This window comes from Halichoeres trimaculatus, unplaced genomic scaffold (assembly GCF_033239565.1).
Source record: "Halichoeres trimaculatus isolate MK-OKI-2021-1 unplaced genomic scaffold, fHalTri1.1 fHalTri1_scaffold_9, whole genome shotgun sequence".
In the NCBI taxonomy this organism is placed as follows: Eukaryota; Metazoa; Chordata; class Actinopteri; order Labriformes; family Labridae; genus Halichoeres; species Halichoeres trimaculatus.
In genome coordinates this window covers 19,729,022-19,748,072 of record NW_027437188.1, presented here as the reverse complement: position 1 = coordinate 19,748,072, position 19,051 = coordinate 19,729,022, and the positions used below count along the sequence as shown (strand labels likewise).

The window sequence follows — 19,051 nt, the reverse complement described above, 5'->3', positions numbered from 1 at the left end:
TCATACTTCAATATTTTGTTGACAAATACATAAAGTGCAGTTTATTTTATACTAAACTGTTAAACAACCAGACAATGTTATATCTGTGACATTCACAAACCACATCTTCCTTTTCACAGGATTATAAATCAAGACAGGAGAATTCCATGATTGTGAAGTGAAGTCATTTACGCACAGTTTTTTTTTTCTTTAAGAAATATTTTTAGCTGACGGGAAAGTCAAGAATGAGAACACTGGCCCTGTTTCTATCCAGCAAGTGTTGTGTAAGATCCTCTTTATATTCTTGTGTCTTGAGAATTTGACTTCTCTATACAGCTGCAATCATCAGCTCACCGCAGAGATTTTGGTCACAAGAAAATATCCTCTTGATTCCAAAGTGAACTTAAGTTTTAAAGTTAATCATCAGTTACTTACATCCTGATAGAGTCAAATACGAGAGGTGAACAGACGGTAGTTTTTATGGGTCAAAGAAAAGATCCAATAAGCCTGTGATGGAAACTTACATCAGTTTAGTTTACTTTGGAGGCAACACTACTCAATCTGAACTCTTCCTTGTTCTGTTTGCTATCTACAGCAGGGAAACCAATCCTGAATCACCTGCCAAAATACAATACAAAGCTGAACTACTATGAGGTAGTTCTGCACTACTGTGGACATAACAATATTAGCTAATAGCTTTTCTATACACTTGGTTACCAGTAAAATTAACAAAGATATCAAGTGTTTAACTGTATCTGTGACACTCGGATTATGTATTCTATTCATTAGCTCTGTTTATATAATGAACCATACAAAGAGGGACAAAGCCTGACAATGACGGGAAACTGACCTGTTGACACAGTTCCTCCTTTTTCTCAGGGGAAGAGTGCTGAGTGTGGAGCTGCTTAGCTAGCTGTTATATTTAACATCGTTTTTGGTAGTAAATGGTAATAAAGACGGCAGAAAGCTGGAGGAACAGTGCAAACCTCTTTCTAACAGCAAACTGTACATATGTGGGTTTAATCAGAGCAAGTTTTACACGCTTCCTCTCTAAATCAACGACAACAGCTAATTAATCTCATAGTTAAGACAGATGAAAAGCATCTTGTGTAATTTAAGTTCTCTCTTCACTGTTTGAAGAGTTAATGAAAAGAAAACAGCTTATGTAAACTACAACTTCTTAAATCAACATATTGAGCACCTTTGTAAAATCTCATTTTACTGGCTTTAAAGAAACAAAGTTAAACTCTACAATCAGTGACTGCTACCTTAACTTGTCCTGTCACAGGATGAGCAGGATTTCTTGTTGTGAGGATCAGTGTCTGTCTCGCATGGTTAAGCCAAAACTGTCTCATGTGAGCATGATAAACTCTGCACTAACGCGTTTCATGCTCACTGCACACAGGTTTAAATCAGCTGTAACACTGCAGAAAACAAGAGCACAGTGGGAAAGAAAGCTTCCTTGTTTCAAACACTAACACACACCATAGTGAGGAGGAGGAGGAGGAGAGAGCACATGTTAAAGACAAGTACAGACTGAGCAGTTACCATAACTATAAGATAAGCCTCAGAGTTACCTGTTCTGACGTGTTCAAAGGGAGTCCTCTTTCATGATGATACAAAGGTTGTATGCAAACACATACAGACATCCGAGGACAGGGAAAAAAAGTAGAGGAGGAGGAGGAAATGACCAGCAAACCAAAAAGTGGGAGGAGGCAACCAAGCACACAAGAGAGCGTGTGAATGTGCTGGTACAGGCAACGAAAAATAAAGGTAGTTCCTGGTAGCAAACAGCTTTAGTTCATCTTGAACTTTCTCTGACACTGACTCTTTCTATCTGTCAATCACAGATGATAACAAAATACTTTTGACCGATCTATTTTGTTTTCCTTTTGTTAACTTCCTCCTTTTTGCAACAGCTACTTTCCCTTTAAAGCGCAGACTGAGAACATGCATGTCAACTAGCTCAACGCCTGAGGCAAGCCTGAAGTTTTTTTTTTCCCTCAGTGATGATGAAAGAGTTTCAAACACAGCATGCTTTCCTATGGCACTACACAAAAAGCAGTGGAACAAATGACTTAAGAACCATGAAAGTCACATCACTTGGTGTGATCACATCACATCACAAGAGCTTTACGCCTTTTGAAATAACATAATGCTCTGATGTCAATGTCCAAAAAAACAGATGAAACTACCAAAGCAAATGATTTAACTGCAATTTGTAATGTAATAACTGAGAAATGATCACTGCGCCCTTAAAAACCACAGTCTTGCATATCACACACTCTAGTGGTTAAAATCAAGCAACAGCAAACAGAAAACAGAAAACAACAGACTCACTGATAAACTGATAAAAAGATTCGATCAACAAACAGCCAACTGAGCTTTGGGTCCACTCTGTCAATGTGACAGCAGTGACCACTCTGACTATTCCTTTTGCACAAACTGGTATCAAGCTGTAAGTTTTAAGAGAGGAAAGTAAAAACTTGACTCTTGACTCTTGACTCTGCCTTTTAGTTTCAGTGTCTCCAATGTCAAAATCAGGAAGCAGTGAAGCCATGAAAGACATTGCATTTGCAAATAGTCTGCTGCACAAATCTGAAATCATGAGTTGTAGTTTCTGTTCTTTTCCAATAGATGGCAGTGCAACACTTTAAGATACAAAAAGACTTAAAGACTACAAAAGATGCAAGATTTTCACATTTCCTCAGTTTCATTTGTCAGTCAACACACAGAAAAATAAAAAGTTGAAGTACACTACCCTGCAAAAGAACGAAACAAAAAAATGGAAATAGAAAGCAACAAACATTAGTTCAGAGCCGTACCTGTTCTTTCGAGGAGAATGTGCAGGAGCCCGCTGTGGGAGTGGTGGAGGGCCTTTTGGTCCAAGTCCTGTTTTTGGAGGAAGAGGTGGAGCGTTTCTGTCACTGCTTGGGGACGCCATGGGGGAGACAGGTGAAGCTTTTCTTCCTCCATCACCACCCACATGTTGGGCAGGAATCTGAATGGCTAATGACTGGGGACGAGTTGGAGCAGAGGGGAAGTTTGGAGGTTGGAGAGAGACATGTGACGGGGTTGAGACAGGGGAGCCTCTGGGTACAGATCTGCTCTGTGCAGACGGGGATTTTACATCATGGCGGTCCTGTTGTGGGGATGGAGGTGTGCCTGCAGAAGGTGAGGAGGTGAAGCGCTGTGGAGGGCAGTTTGGAGTGCTCCTCGGGGGGACAGGGGGGAGAGAGGTGTCAGAGGGTGACATGAGGGGGCTGGGGTGACAGTTTACTTGGGTGATGGTGAGAAACTTAGTCCTCTCTTTTGGAACAGGCCTCTTTTTCTCTCCATCATTTCTCCCATCACTCTCCCCTTCTACACCTCCTCTGGGAGCTGTGAGTCTTTGTACAGGAACGGGCATCTTCTCTGCTCCTTCTCCACTTTCCTCAGTCGCCCTGGACACCTGCCTCTCCTTCGGGATTGGCCTCTCTCTCTCTCTTTCCTTGGGTGTGGGCGTTATTGAATCCACATCTTTTTTCTCCCTTTCCTTAAGGGCAGGTTTCGTTTCCACCGGGACAGGCACAGGTCTCTCCCTCTTAGCATGTCCCGTTTCCTCTGGCCTGTGATCTCTCTCAGGTTGTACGAGTTGTGACTGTGCAGTACCATGCGTTTTGTTCAAGCTAGCCAGGATGCGTCTCCTGTGACCCGGCAGGGTGATGCCCATCCGCTCTAGCTGATCTGGTGTGAGGTTGCGGCATTGTTCTAACGTTTCCAGCCCAGCGCTCTTAAATGCCTCAGAGTATTGCTCCAGACGAAGCACACACAGCCAGTCGCACACAGTGGCACAGGACTCCAGCTGTGACATGGCTGATGGATGTGAGGGCAAGTTTCCGTCCACAGAGGAAAGGCAGACTTTAACACCTTAGATCATCTCACAACCCTGTGAAAGAGACCAGAATGGACAAGTGCTGAGTATTTAAGGTCCCATATTGTGCAAAAACTACTTTATCAAGTCTTTTAGTGAAATTAGTGGGTATTTGGCTTTCCTCCCAGCCCACAAAATGTCGTATTTAATGACAAAACCTGTACTTAGTAGTGCTTGTGAATGTAAAATCCTGACCTAAAACAAGCTGTTTGGATTCTGGGGATTTGCTGTCGTCAGCGATTCTCTTTTTTGACCAATCAGAAGCAAGTCTGACCTGATTGATCCACTGGAGCAGATACCCCTGAACCCCCTCCCGCCCTATCCCGAATGCCAAAGTTAAAGAGCCATCACTGCTTTGTTTTTGGCTGTAAACAGCCACATAGTTCCATTCACAAGCTTCCCATCTCAGAAGAAAAAAGGACTGAGTGGCTAGAGTTCATTTATCAAAGAAATGTGCCAGCTACACTCAGTAAAACTGTGCATGTGTGCTAGTCACTTCATGGCCGACTGCTTTTCCAACTTTGGACAGTACAACAGGGGGCTAGCGAATAGACTGGTCCTGAATCCAGGCACATTACAAACCATCCGCCAACAAACCTCAGACCCTGGAAATGTGAGTATTTTAAATGCTGTGTGCTGTGGAGCAGATGTAAGAGCTTTTCCTCAGTGTCCCCCCTGTCTCTGTGTTAGCTTCAGGATGCTAACTGTAGCTGCAGTTAGCCTGTTGTTTTAGCCTGTAATGTTACGGTAAACAAGCTTCGTTGTTTTCTAAACATTGTGCACTGTGGTGCCATTTTCAGTGATGCGAGAGTGGGGCGGTATCAGCGGTGGCTCATTTACATATGAAGGTCACGCCCACTAAATCAGACTGTTCTGAACAGAGGGGCTATGAGAGCCTGGAAACAATGCTGCTGTGCTTGATTTATTGGCTTTTTAGGCCAAAACATGTTAATAATATGTCATGAAGACATCAATCATCCATATTAAACTGCAGAAAAGGAGCATAAAATGGAACCTTTGAAAAACTAAAATGACGTATTCAATGAGGAAAGAACTGTTGTAATAGAGGGGTTTTTAAGGGGAACGAGTCAAGAAAAAAAAACTTTAACCCATGAGACATAATTAGTTTTGAGTCACATTTGTCTGACTTTAGACCAAATCAGGAAAAACACTTCCTTATTTCTAATCTATTTTTAGAAATGTTTTCTTCTGGGACCCTGTAATCATAACTTTGCATGATGAAAAGAGCAGAAATCTACATCTTGGTCATTTACATGGACTGTGAAAGTGTTTTGTGATAAACTGGTGTGACGGTTGCGACTATCAGCCCCAGTTCAAAAAGGAAGTTGTGTCAGTGCCTTAACAGAAAGATCACCTCGTCTCATTTCGATAAGCACTCACACTTTCATCTGCTCTCCTACTAAATTTAATGTCCACACTGAACACAAACACTGAACAATCTTTAGCTTATACAGTCCCTTATTGCTTGGTTCAAAAATGATATCTGATTAAAACTGCTTTGAGGTAAAATGCTGTTTTTTTATCCTAACGTGTTGAACATATATGTAGCAACATATGTCCCTGTGGTGATCAGAGACACAAACACTGATCTTAACTTCACACATAGGTTAAACCTCTAGAACACAGTCAGTCAGTCAGTCACACAACAGGCCTCCATTGGAGGAAGTGTTATTGACACAACAACTATTGGCACACACAGCACGTTCACACGGACTGGCTCATTTCTCTCAAACACGCACTTGAATACTGCAGAGTGGATTCAAGATCAGCCCCACACAAAGCGTCCTCATCTCTTTCAGTCAGCTCTCCCTAACATCTCCCTTGCTCTTGGTTTTGCTTTCTGCGCATCTCGGTTTATGAATAATGCACACCATGCCATAGCTTTAACTGTCCAAGAGTGAATATTTCTCTTTTAAGTTTCCAGTTTGCAGATCAGTCACCATGTCAGCCCTTGATTTGCCCATCCCCTGCATCCACATGATGCAAACCTGCCTGACTGTGAGCAACACCACAATAAGGACTCCTGTGATACACAAACTGGGGCCACTGCAACATCACCAAAAAAGAATCCTGACAGTTTGATCACATTAAACCTTCAAAAGACATTCAGCTACTGTCAAAAAGACTAAATTAGACACTTTCTGCATCAGTGTATTTTACCTGCTTCACACATCTAACCACAAAGGAAGGTACTGGTTTTCCATGCCCGCCCACAAACAGTCTTTCCTCTACACACACACACACACACACACACACACACATGAAATACATGACCTTATAGACTGGATATTGTTTGTTAGGCAGCTGTTATCTGCACATAAGTGAACTATTTCAACAAACATTATAACAAAACTACACAAAAGTAACTGATAAACTGGAAGCCACAAACATTATTACACCAACAAGTGCACTACACTGGCTCAGGCTTGGTGATATCTGTAGACAAGGTAGCAACAGATTAAGTAGAGCAGTAAAGATGTAAATCTTGACCTGTGCCTGTTCTCACTTGGTGATCAAAGTAAGAGCAGATGAGGGTAAAAGCCCATATACAAATGTGTGAGTATGTTGAAATGAACGTATTTCATTTCCTGTGAGCACTGTGACAGGCCTGAGTAGAAGAGGCACAGCGACAGGTCTGTCAGTCATGACTCCGATCAAACACGCTTCCTATTTTTAAATTGAGGAACTGAGAAACACTTCATGCAGAGGATTACTGTCTGCTGGGTCCTCAGTCGTCACTGGGATGTTAATCATAAACCAAAAACACACAAGGTTTATAATTTATATTAGGTCACACACGAGCACATATAACTAGCAGGTCTCCTTGCATCTATGACCAGAAAAAAAAACCATCTCAGCACTTTGGACCAGAAAAGCTCTTAATCAGCCTCTGCACCATGTTTGTGTGTCAGTGTGTGTGTGTGTGTGTGTGTGTGTGAGGCAACATCAGGAACCATGAGTGCTACTTTACCAATGAAGAGGGTGAGAAAAGAAATGCCAAACAAACAGTTTAAACCTGACACATACGCCTTTTGCTATGTTTTAACACCTCTGAGCTGAACTTCATGCACCGTTCTCGTTGAGGCTGAAACAAATGAGAGGAAAAGATGCGTGAAAGAATTTCCAAGAATTATATGAACTTAAAGACATACCAAGAAATAATTTTGTAATTTTTCCATGAAGCAATACTGGATTAACTGGGAGGAAGAACTGTCTGTCATCTGCATAACACTCACTTGGATGTCATGTACATGATGTAAGCCAGGACATACAGCTTGGATACTGACGTACATCTTCAGATTTTTGGGGGATGTTAAGAAGCAGAACAGTACTGACCTGAATACGAGACAGCCTGTTTTAATATGTATGTTTTATTAAGAAGGCCCCATTTCCCCATCAAGATGTATAGCAAGGAGAAAAACGCCTTGTATTCAGGTGAGACTCATGGGTTCAGGTTGGTTAAAGCTATGGTCTACGATTTGGAAGCTTTGTACATCTCAATAACACAGTTTATAGGGCTGTTATGGTCCAATCTACACAATATAAAGTCCAAAAAGAACGAAAAAATCCATTCAGTGTATCCGCTGCAAAGCTGCATATTAGTTGACCAATCCAATCCCCTGTCTCCCCTGCTTCGCACCATCATGCCCATGGTCCCACCTCGTTCGTTCCCTCTACCCCTCTCACGTCAGCTAGCTGCTCAGCTACCAAAGCGTCATGGAGCCAGAGAAGACTGAAACCAGGAAGCTGTTACTGTTACCCTCCACAGGGGAGAGAAGAAAACAAAAAAGTTTCAAGGAAAAGGCTGAAGCAAGGAAGAATTATGAGTGATACAGGTGCCAACAGAGACTGAATATTGGAGAAATGTACGACTGGTGGAAAAAGCTGTCTGTGCCTATGCTGGCTAATGACTGAACGCTGCTGGTCGGAACAGGTTGGCTCTATCAATAGATGAGCATAAGTTAGCCACACATCTTTAGCATTGTAAACTGAGCTGGTGAAGACACGCAGAGAAAGGTAAAGCCCCGCCCACAGTCGGCTCTGCTCTGATCAGCTGGCAGTGGCAACGCCAGACCTGCTTCTCCGGCTAATTCATGGTTTTGATCGCGCTGGTCCAATTGAAAAGCTACCTCTGTGTGTTACATGGAGGATTACTGTTTGTTTGTTACATTTTCTGACGGCCGGCTTCTTGCTCTGTCGGAGGGGGCGTGTTGTTAGGAGGCGAAGAGGGTGATACGAGCTGGGGGGCGGGATCTTGGAACACGGAGGGGAGGGGTGAGTGAGGCTGCGTGTTTCAAATGTGTCTCTTTAGCCAAACTGGACATTTTTCACCCAAAGTAACCCAGAGTGAGTAATAAACATCACCAATTGTCGTGATGTGTGTAATACTTAGTCACACTGAAGAGTTACAACCTGACAAATGGTCTAAAATCTCATTCAGGTGTCATAAAATTCTATCTCAGCACCAGAGTTTCACAGTTGTACTTGCAGTGTATTAAAACACCAGATTTATGAGCAAACAACAAACAGACATATAACCTATTATAACCTGATATTACCTGCTGTCATGAATAGCGTTTACAGTGCTTATCCAGCATCTTGTACATCTCAGAATGATACATTTCATCAACCAGCACATTTTTAAAAATGTGAACATGTGGCTTGAAGTGTGAAATTGTTGGAACTATCACTTGAAACTCTCATAAAACTGCAATAAACTGTAGACAGTTCATAAATTCTGCACACCAACCACTGACTTCCTTTTCCCAGTGCTTTTATTTTATTTCTACATTTTCCAACTAGCACTGAGCTCCCTGGACATTTTAGTTCATTTATTTTGCCATCTATCCCTCCCTCCATCTTTCTCTGCTCTGCCTTCCTCCTACTCAGAGAGCAGCCAATAACAGGGCCTCTGTGCTGCCTTCACAAAGGGGCATTCTGTTGCCTAGGCAAGTGCACACATACAAACACACACACACACACACACACACACACACACACACACACACACACACACACACACACACACACACACACACACACACACACACACACACACACACACTGACAAGAAGGAGGGATAGTCACGGTGGGGGTCTACTGTTAGAATCTGGCCCATAATAAGTGCTCACCTAATAATGCTCTGTGTGTAAAGTTGTTGTGGGGCTCAGAAGCAGTGTTTCAAGCTTTACATCTCCTCTCAATCAAAGCACTAACAGATAGCTGTGGGGCTGTATCGCGTTCATTTACCAGCTTGGTAATGTTTGAATTGTCTATCTCCTGACAAATTTCACTAACGCAGGTTTCCAGGAATATTCAACTAAACATCTCATGGCATGAATCACAAACTGAATCTTGAACACACCATTGAAACTCGTAACACCTTTGCACAATGGTGTTTGCAAAACTTCTACAGTGTCCTCAATTTATCAACACACAAGTATGGCACTGTGGGTGTACAGTGTAAAAAGCAAACTTCAGATAAAGCTATCAAAGTTTACACTAGAGATAGATCGATATTGATTTTTCCGGGCCGATACCGATTATTTGTAGTCAAGGAGGCCGATATCTGATATTTCAAGCCGATATTAATTTGCAGTCAATGTGCAAATGTTGGTGTCAAAATTTTGAACAATACAAACTCCAACACTTAACTTCATCTAAATACCTTTAAGCATGAGTTTATTAAACAGCTCCAAGGCGTAGCAGAATGTTTTATAAAGTTAAATGAAAACTCAAAAAAATAAATAGCTAAAGTTTTCTACAGTAAATAAAGTTTTCCAAAATTTCAATGTAACTGCAATAACTGTAATAACTGCCCTGCTGATTGGCTGTTTCCCAAGCCATGGCCCTGCTTGTAACCAATCAGATGGTACTGTGGGTGGGACAGTGCTGGGGACCGAGTAGTGACTGCAGACAGTGGAGTGGCTGCATCAGAGCAGCAAAAACGCAGTTTTAAGTTTGATTATCGGCCGTCGGATTAAGAAAAAGGCCGATGCTGATATGCTTCAAAATGCCAAATAACAGCCCCAATAATCAGCCTGGCCAATAATTGGTCTATCCCTTGTTTACACCTGTCCTTTCAAAACAAGGCTGACACATTAACTTTTTCGATAGCACAGGCATAACTTGCAAGAAACATACGTGTCTTTTAAAGTATAAAAGAACTTTTAAAGTTATCAGGTCATGAATAAAACCAAAATAAAGTTTAACAACAGGAGAGTAATGTGACGATGAACAGCTTCCTGTCTACACTCAGCACCTATATTCTATAACTCAACCACAAGCCAACATAACATTTCTGCTGTTCGATATTCAGCAATCTTAAAAATAACCCTACACAGAGAAAAGGCGTTAAAATAAGAATGAGTCAGCTCTATGTACAGTTGCTCTTTTCATTAGATTTCATTCCAGGAATCTAATAATACTGTTGGTGATATACCTGTGTGTGTTGTACACAGTCTTCTTTTGAAAGTGCAGAGTAAGCAACACTACTGCTTTAGATCTACTGTTCTGTTCTGAGATGGATAAAACAAGAACAGCTTTATTATATCATCTAAAGCTTAAAGTTAAACAAAATCCAACCTCATAAGGAGAAGAAATGAATAATATTATGACTATAAAAATAGAAGATATAAGGCAAAAATGTCTGACATTTACAAATCACTTAAAAAATTATTGGAGAAATAAAAAGATTTTATTAGTGGTCACAACCTTCAAGTGACTTGTCTACCATATTGGAGTCCATACTACAGCGTGAATTATAGAAAAGTAGCACAGGGTTTCAGTTAATAGTCTGTTTCTTAGCTTATTTATGTTTTATTTTTGATGGTAGAGGTAGGAGCAGTTCATATGTTAGACTTCAAAATTTAAAGAGCTTGAGAAATGCAGCTTCCCCGTGTGATGTCTTCAACGAGAGAGCCCTGGCTTCTCACAATACAGCCAGATGTAGCCCTGACTCCTGACTGCCATGTGTGCCATAAATCAGTATTGTTTACAAAACTTAGCAAGCTAACAGGCAAGGTATGCCAGGCCCAGAAACTGAAAAACTGAAGTGTGTAATCTGATCACATCTACTAGCACCTTAAAAATTCTATTATTTTGCATTTCAAACCAGTTTAAGTCCACACAGAAAATTTAAGGCAATTCTTATCTTAGTTTACAAGCGACTTGAAGATTTTCCTCTGGAATGAATTAACTTTGACAAACTGTAACTGTACGTGAAAGCACACATGAGTCTGAATAGCTGCACCTGTATGCTTAGCTCAAAGCTGGTAGTACAATCTTGATGTACTTGGGGACATGATTCTGTTTGACACATAGTGTGCATACTATCAGTCAAAAGATTTAGATAGGGATGCACCGATACTGATCCAGGTATCGGGTATTGGTGGATCGGTGCCCCTCAAAGCTGGATCGGTATCGGTGGGAAGGGGTCAATCTATGGTGGCGATCCAGGCAAACAGCTTTCTCCCTTTTCTTTTTAACTGGCGCTCTTGGATACTTGATTTAAAATGTTACCTCTGATGCACTTTCTTTGTCGTTTTCTGTACATTCTGGAGCATGGTTTTAACCATATAAAATATTTAAATAAATATCAACTTCAGTAACTCCATATACTCGTGTTTTGCCTTTTACCTAAAACATTACCAGTCTCATCCCACAGTAAGGCATGCAGGTTATTGTTAAACACTGGTATTGGGTCAATATTGGTATCAGTCAATACCCAAAACCCAGGTATCGGTATCGGAGCCAGAAAGGTTGGATTGGTGCATAGAGTACCCAAATTTTCAAGTTGTCTAATAAAACTATGCAGTTTGATGCCTCTTTGTACTCTGAATAGAAAAACTAAACAATTAAAATTAAAATATATTCTAAATTTTAGACTCATCAAAGTCATTTGGCAGATAAAGCAGATATCACAATCCTGTTTTTTTATTCTTTATTCTTAAAGTAGTTCTGGCAGAGCCTGGACTTGTGTTTTGTGTCATTTCCCTGTTGCAGGATGAACCCTGTCCTGACCAACCTGGTAAATACCAGAGGTTACTGCATGGCGCTGCAGAATACTGTGGTAGCCGTTTTTGGTTCAGGATGCCTCTCACTCTGTACAAATCACTGACCCTGGATCAAGCAAAACATCCCAGACCATCATACTTCCTCCTCCATGTTTACATTTGATATCTCACACTGATGAACCATCCTTCATCCACTTAACATCATACAAAAATCCTGCGTGATGAACCAAAGATTTCAAAGTTTGATTCAGTAGTCCAAAGCACCATCTTCCTGTCTTCAGTCTTCTATTGGTGGTGTTAAATAGCCCAGAAAAGTTTTAATTATTATTTTCATTTATTTACTTTCTAATTTTCTCTTTCTAATTCAATGTACACATTTACGCTTGGGAAAATGTTATATTTTTGGATTGTAATTTTGTACTTCACCTTTTTACCTGTAAATGAAAAAAATTAAGACCTAAAGTTGCACCTCAAAGTCTTCTCTCCGTGGATGAAACTGGGGCTGCTTACTATGAGCTCTTTTAAGCTGTGGTTGAAGCTGTTGTCCTGTGAGGGCCTATCACACAAGCTGTTGACTTTCAGGAACTTGTCTGCTGCTTTGGGTCAGCCAGGCCTCTTGCTGTCAGAGTTTCCTTCAGTTTGATGGTGAGAGAACTGGGGGGAACCCTGACACCCTGACTTTCTTTTGCAATTTCTCAGTAGGAAAGACACCTTTTTCTTATTTTGCACAGGTTATGAACATTTCAGTTTTTTTTAGCATATAGTTTTCTTTTCATAAACATGTGTGTGGGAGGGGGGCATCAGTCCTTGAGTTTGTTACTATATTTCACGTGATGTCATGCTCGTCTTGTAACCGCCACTGTATGACTTGAATTTCCCTTGGGATAAATAAAGTATCTATCTATCTATCTATCTATCTATCTATCTATCTATCTATCTATCTATCTATCTATCTATCTATCTATCTATCTATCTATCTATCTATCTATCTATCGCTCACAAGGATATGTTACCATGGTAACATACTACTCTTTATACAGACAGAGGTAGTTGTGAGTAATCAAAAAACTTATGACTTTAGATTTCGAGGATGCCTCCTGTTTTTACATTTGTCAACTTCCTGAACTGGATTTCAATAACCAACCTGGTGCATCACCTCTAAATGGCCAGCATTTGCTTCTCATAGATTTATTTTTTACTGCAATTTAGAAAAACTAATATAACCAGATTTAATTATTAGTCAGTGTTTGAAAACTACTAAAGAATTTCATTATTGGTCAGTGCTATAAAGTTTCATTCTCGTAGAATTCACAAATTTCTATTTGATTTCTTGAGAACTTGGAATTAATGTCAAGGTGAAGTCCCTATAAGGATATCTGAGGAACACACACACACACACACACACACACACACACACACACACACACACACACACACACACACACACACACACACACACACACAGGCATGACTCATGAACCCACCACCAGACATGCTGCTGATTTCAGCCCACTTTCATTTAGGACTGAATAGTGACTCAGTCCTGCCAGTAAAGAAATGCATCAGAACAATGTCCACTGGTGAATAAGCCTGTGTGTGTGCTTCTGACTCCTCAGGGTGAAACATTTCACAGAAAGATGTTTCCCATAGTAACCCCCACCAAGTACAGACCACATTTAACCTGTAAGTCCATTAATGAGACCAGAGTCATCAGCCTGGGACACAGAAACAACACTTCCACTTTAATGAGTTTGGGGCTCTGGGGCCTGAGGTCGATTGAAACTAACGAACTGACACAAACTCATCCATCCTTTTATTTTTTCTCATGACTGACTTTAGGTTTGAACCTTTGGAGAACATCTCAGCTGTGAGTTGAATGCGCTGAATTTTCCCTGAATACCACAAAGACCAGTTATAAAGCCATAGTCTAACTGCCCCCACAACTATCGCTAAACCACAGGAGGAAAAGTTTGAAAAAGTTTTTCACTACATTGGTGTTTCATGGAGCTGTTATAAATTGTCTTAGGGGAACCACTTAGTATGATGCAGCAGAAGTTAACACCACAAAAAGCTACAGTACATCCTAAAAACAGGGCATAAAGTTTAATTACCCAAAAGCCCCTTCAAAATGTCATATAAACAGAATTTATTTCTGTGTTGTTGTTGTACACTGACCTAGTTTGAGCTTCTTGTTTTCCTTCCCCATGAAAATGTACAGTATTTAGCAAAACATAAGACCCAAGGTTAAGCTCTCTGTGAGGCTGGGTGCATGACTTGTACTAAAATAAGCTCGACAAAGTGCAATCATGTTGAAGTTACTGACCCAAACTAGCAGCAAATACACAGATTGCCTCACAAACAGTTATCTTGCAAACAACTGTTAAAAAATAATTGAAAAAGAAGTTGACCTTTTTTATGTCATTTCAAAAGAAACGCATGTACAGAGATCAAGACGGGTTTGGCTTCTGATGCTCTATGTTCACGTTAAATCTGTCCATGATTATCACTCCTCGTTTTCTACAATCTCATTTCAGTCAAAGCAACCCATCATCCCTTTTTACACAGCTTGGCTTTCCATGCAGGCCTATGTAACCCCACAGACAGACTCAGTCATTTGTAAAATAATGTGAACCTGAGAGATAATCGACCTTTCACCTCATTATGGATTAATTCTATGGTGTTTAATCATATGAGTGTAGGAGGAAGACACAAAGAGAAACAGACAGGCAAAAAGTAAGTGGTATACAGAAAGACCAAAGACACAGACAGACAGAAAAAACTTTCCCCAGCAACTTGATGTCAAATACTGATAAATAATTCAGAGCTTGCATCCTCAGCAGAAGTACAACCCATTGAAGTCAAGATTGTGGACATGGATTGATTCAACATAAAGCACAGTGGGCTTATTTTACAAGTGGGCACTAAAATCAAGGTTTAAATGGTAGAAAACATTTCTGTACTTGCTTTGATGAAACACTTGAAGGCCAAAAGTGAGCATTCACAGGCATACTCATCATGACATACTCTCACCAGACAAAACAATATCAGCCAGGGCCGTGATATCCCATTTACAAAATGTGCTACACTTCGAATACATGAATTGGTAGCTTTTGTTATACATCAATGCTCAAAATGCATTTATTAGGTCCGAGTAAATCCTATGCTTTGCATGAATTTGCTAAAAGGGTCGGGATACACTCATCACACACTCATCAGTTCCTGTGCACAGCAGTTTGTAAGAAATGTGCCACAGAGCGGAAAAGTCCTAACCAACTTAGATTATGATTTACTTCACTTCACTCTTCAATTTCGTTGTACTTGTTACTATGACAATGAAGTTCTATTATACTATATATTCTATTCTTTTCTATTCTATTCTATTCAATGATTGTCATGCTTCAGGATCTGCTAAAAACTTAAGAGCTGTCTTACAAACTTCTGGTACTGGAGCAGAAGAGTCACGCCAGAGTAGGGATGGGTACCTTTCCCATTTGAAACGATACGGTACCGATTGCTAGGTACCGGGCATCGGTACCGGTACTAAACGGTACCAATTTTCAGTACTTTTTTGTGTTTATGTGGTAAAAAATATCAATTTGTTTAATAATAGAATATAAAAATACTTGGATTTAACGTATTTATTCTTCAATATATAACCTTGCAATGCAGTGTTCATGTCCAGCATAGAAAATCACCTACTCTCCCTCACAGTCACAAGGATGCACTTAGGTACCTAAACATGGTGCCTTTTGGTTTCATCTGAAGTACCCGGTACTTTTGACAGAATTCGGTCGGTACCTATAAAAGTACCTAATTCGGTACCCATCCCTATGCCAGAGGGCGTTTTTGAGACTTGCCTACAATGCAAAAAGATCTCCTTAAGTATATTCGCACATAGTGCATTAGCACAGAAAGGGTAAGAGCTCTCATAGTTTCCACTAAACATCTGAGAGCATATTCACACGGTTTCACTCTTGATCACACCTTTATCACCACAGTACATGAACCAAAAAAAACAAAAAAACATGAAGAAGTCTTAAATGTAAACATGCAGGCATCAGCAAATAAGTGGGTTTAGCTGTGTAGTTAAGTTTAATAGTACAAAAGTAAAAACCTCTGCATTGTATCTAGATGCTGTGACTGAAGGGCCACCTGTCACAGGTCCACCTGCTCACCAACAGCTCTCACATTGTAAGACCATGCTAAAACACGAAAAAGAGGAAAGGGTAAAGCTCCTTTCCAAAAAGCGTAGTTGTAGGTGTGGTTCAAAGCCTCAATCTTTAAGTCAATTCACCCTTCTTTAAATTACTAAATTCCTTCGGGGATAAACAACTCCGTCAGCCAACATCCTCTCCGCATTTCCCAGGGAAAAAAACAGCAAAACAAAACTGGCAACCCGAAATGAACCGTCCGAAAGGTGGTCATTTATTTCCTCTTCTTCATTCAAAAGTAACTTTTTAAAAGCAGAACTTGACTTGACTAACGGTCCACTCGAAAATGTTTCCTGGGTTGTTTGCTAAGTTTATTTATCCTGCCGCAACAGGTCAAGCTAATGGTCAGCACGACATTTTGACGTCAATAACTAAGTTTGAGTCAGTTTGTCTGGGATTAAATGCTCAGTTTAACTGTTACTATTTCTGTTAACTTCTCGGGAAGTTTGTCCTCTATGAAATAAACCCCACTTTCTTTCTCTTACCTTTCAAAGTCCTCGAAAGATTCCTGAAACACTCAGATATAATGCTTTTTGCGAGTTTCTCGGGGTGAATTTGCGACCACAACTCCAGCACCAAATAGCGGATAACATTTTTCACACGGATGAAAAGCACAAGCACCAACAACCCACAGGCTGGAGGTAAGTTAGCGGAAGACATGTGCGGTACTTCCGGTTGTTGCTTTCAAAATAAAATGATAGCCCGACAATGTTTTGTGCAGAGTTTTATTTTTTAAGTTTAGGAACAACACATTCCGATGTTTCTCTGAATAGTTCTGGCTAAATTTAACGAGTGAAAATTGCAAAAACTTCCGTACGGCCATCATGTGACCACTGCAAACGTCTGGACAGCCCAGTGTTTTTATGCAAATACACGTACAATATTGACCATAAAAAACAGGCAGTGAAAAAAATATTTTCATTATACGTATAAAGTCACCATTTTCTCTTTTCAAGAAGAATTTAAAATCTTGTTGTGTCGAAATATATCACTTTTTACATTTATAAGATACTTAACAATTTTCAGGATGGTCATAGTAAATACAGAATTGATATTGTGATTGACCCACTTCGAGACACAACTTGAATAAGATATCGATGATATTTGATTGTCTTGAAATGAAAAAAAGGCAATGAAAACATTTTTATTTTTAAATTTAAAAAAAAATTAAAACATAACAGTTTGAGCTCCTGTTGAGTCTGAGCCTGTCCTCCCACGCCCCTGATTTACTGAATTGTAGCTTATTATCCTAGAAAATCAGGTCAGAACTGTGACCTGAAACACATTTGACATATTTGAATGGAGATGTCGCTGATGTGGCGCTCAGATCTGTGTTTCAGTCAGACAGGTTGTTGATGTGCTGGTTGTAAGCTCCCATAGGAACCAGGAGAGGGCAACCCCTCACCATCGAGATACTGCGTCTTGAGGGAGGAGTGTACGTTTCAAAAGCATAAAGTGATAGAAAATGAACCAAGAAATAAAGCAGAAAATAAGATTAAATAAAAGAGAGAATCCTGCATTTAAATAGACTCAAAGTACAAAAAAGTGTTCCTTCTAATACATTTCAGCCAAAGTCCCCAAGATGGGAGCAAAGAGAGTGGAGGACTGATATGATAAAAAAGTTATGAACCAAGTTTAGTTGAACACCATTGTATTACATCAGGAGACTCATTTAAACTGAATATATCCCACTTGAAACTTTGCATCTTTAAAAATTCTTTCATTTGTTGCCTCACTGCTCCAGTTTTTCAGAGAGCTGGAATGGATAAAGGCTCTTGCAAGAGCTTTGGTACTTGTGTGTATCACATTTATGATTCAGAGAGTTTTGATGTGTTCCTCATGCCATAGTAAGGAGGCCCTGTCGCCTTTGGCCATGATGCTTGAAAGCTTTGATAAAAAATAGACTTATTCCATGACAAGTCAGTGGTTGACTGTGTTTCATATTTTACTTTGACCTGCTGGTTAAGATCAGTAGGTTATGGCAGAAAGATTAACTTGGGAAACAAGAAAAGAGAAGTGAAATGAAATGAAAGAAGAGAGAAGGAGGAAACAGGTGCAAGTAGGTCGTGCATGGCAGTGAGAAAGCAAGGAGCTAAGGTGAAGGTAGAAGAGGCAAAAGCAGAAAAGGGCAAAACCAGCATTTCAGGAATGAAACGCAAAGAGAGGAGCTAAATGGGATTGGATTGGGATAAATGGGGGTGAACAAATGGTCTACTGGAGAGGAAGAGATAAGAGTGAAAGAGGCAGAGAGAGGAGGATCAGAGGTGGAAGTATCCTGGATTAGGTGAGGATGAGAAGACTGATGAGAGTATGGAGAGTGGAGCTGAGAAAAAAAAGAGCAGAGAAAACAAAACTAAGGGGTAGGATTGAGTAGGGGGAGAATATAAGAGAGGGAGAAGAGAGGAGGTGGAGGTGGGGTGGCAATGAGTCATCACTAGGATACCAGCCCTGGTGGGCCGGGTTGCTGTGGGGGTGGCAGTGTGACACATATGCAGACACACACACACACAGGGATGCCGGCCGTCACGCTGCGTATGTCTCCTCCTGCTGTGGAGGAGGTTGGAAGACAATGCAGGAATACCACTGGGACTTTGAGTTCACACAGATATCAGTGCACACAGATCTTCCTTCAGACACACACACACACACACACACACACACACACACACACACACACACACACACACACACACACACACACACACACACACGATGACGTGAGCAAGAGACCTTGTTAAGACCCTGACAATGGATGGATGAAATGTTATATGAAGGGAAAAATGAGGGCCAAGGAGTCAGAGGAGGAACAGGACCGTGGCTATAGATGTACATCATGCAACGCTCACACACTCACTGCGTTATCATTCATATTTCATTGGGTGGTGCATATGTAAAGGCGGATGTGGTAAAAA

At 40.6% G+C, this 19,051-nt stretch overlaps 1 protein-coding gene across 2 annotated transcripts in view; it reads right to left on the bottom strand.

The window, feature by feature from the left end:
* The window catches only part of arap1 (ArfGAP with RhoGAP domain, ankyrin repeat and PH domain 1), a 50,947-nt gene extending 34,212 nt beyond the window's left edge, over positions 1 to 16,735 (bottom strand). The window contains exons 1-2 of one of the 2 annotated variants that reach the window (XM_074679237.1): positions 16,625 to 16,735; positions 2,805 to 3,907 (exon numbers count right to left, since the gene is read on the bottom strand). In XM_074679237.1, coding sequence (XP_074535338.1) covers positions 2,805 to 3,832 — 1,028 coding nt within the window. In that variant the 5' untranslated portion in view covers positions 3,833 to 3,907; positions 16,625 to 16,735. Of the gene's footprint in view, positions 1 to 1,556; positions 1,632 to 2,804; positions 3,908 to 16,624 lie in introns of those variants that run through there. The other variant, XM_074679238.1, reaches the window with a different exon arrangement.
* Positions 16,736 to 19,051: the final 2,316 nt, after the last annotated feature.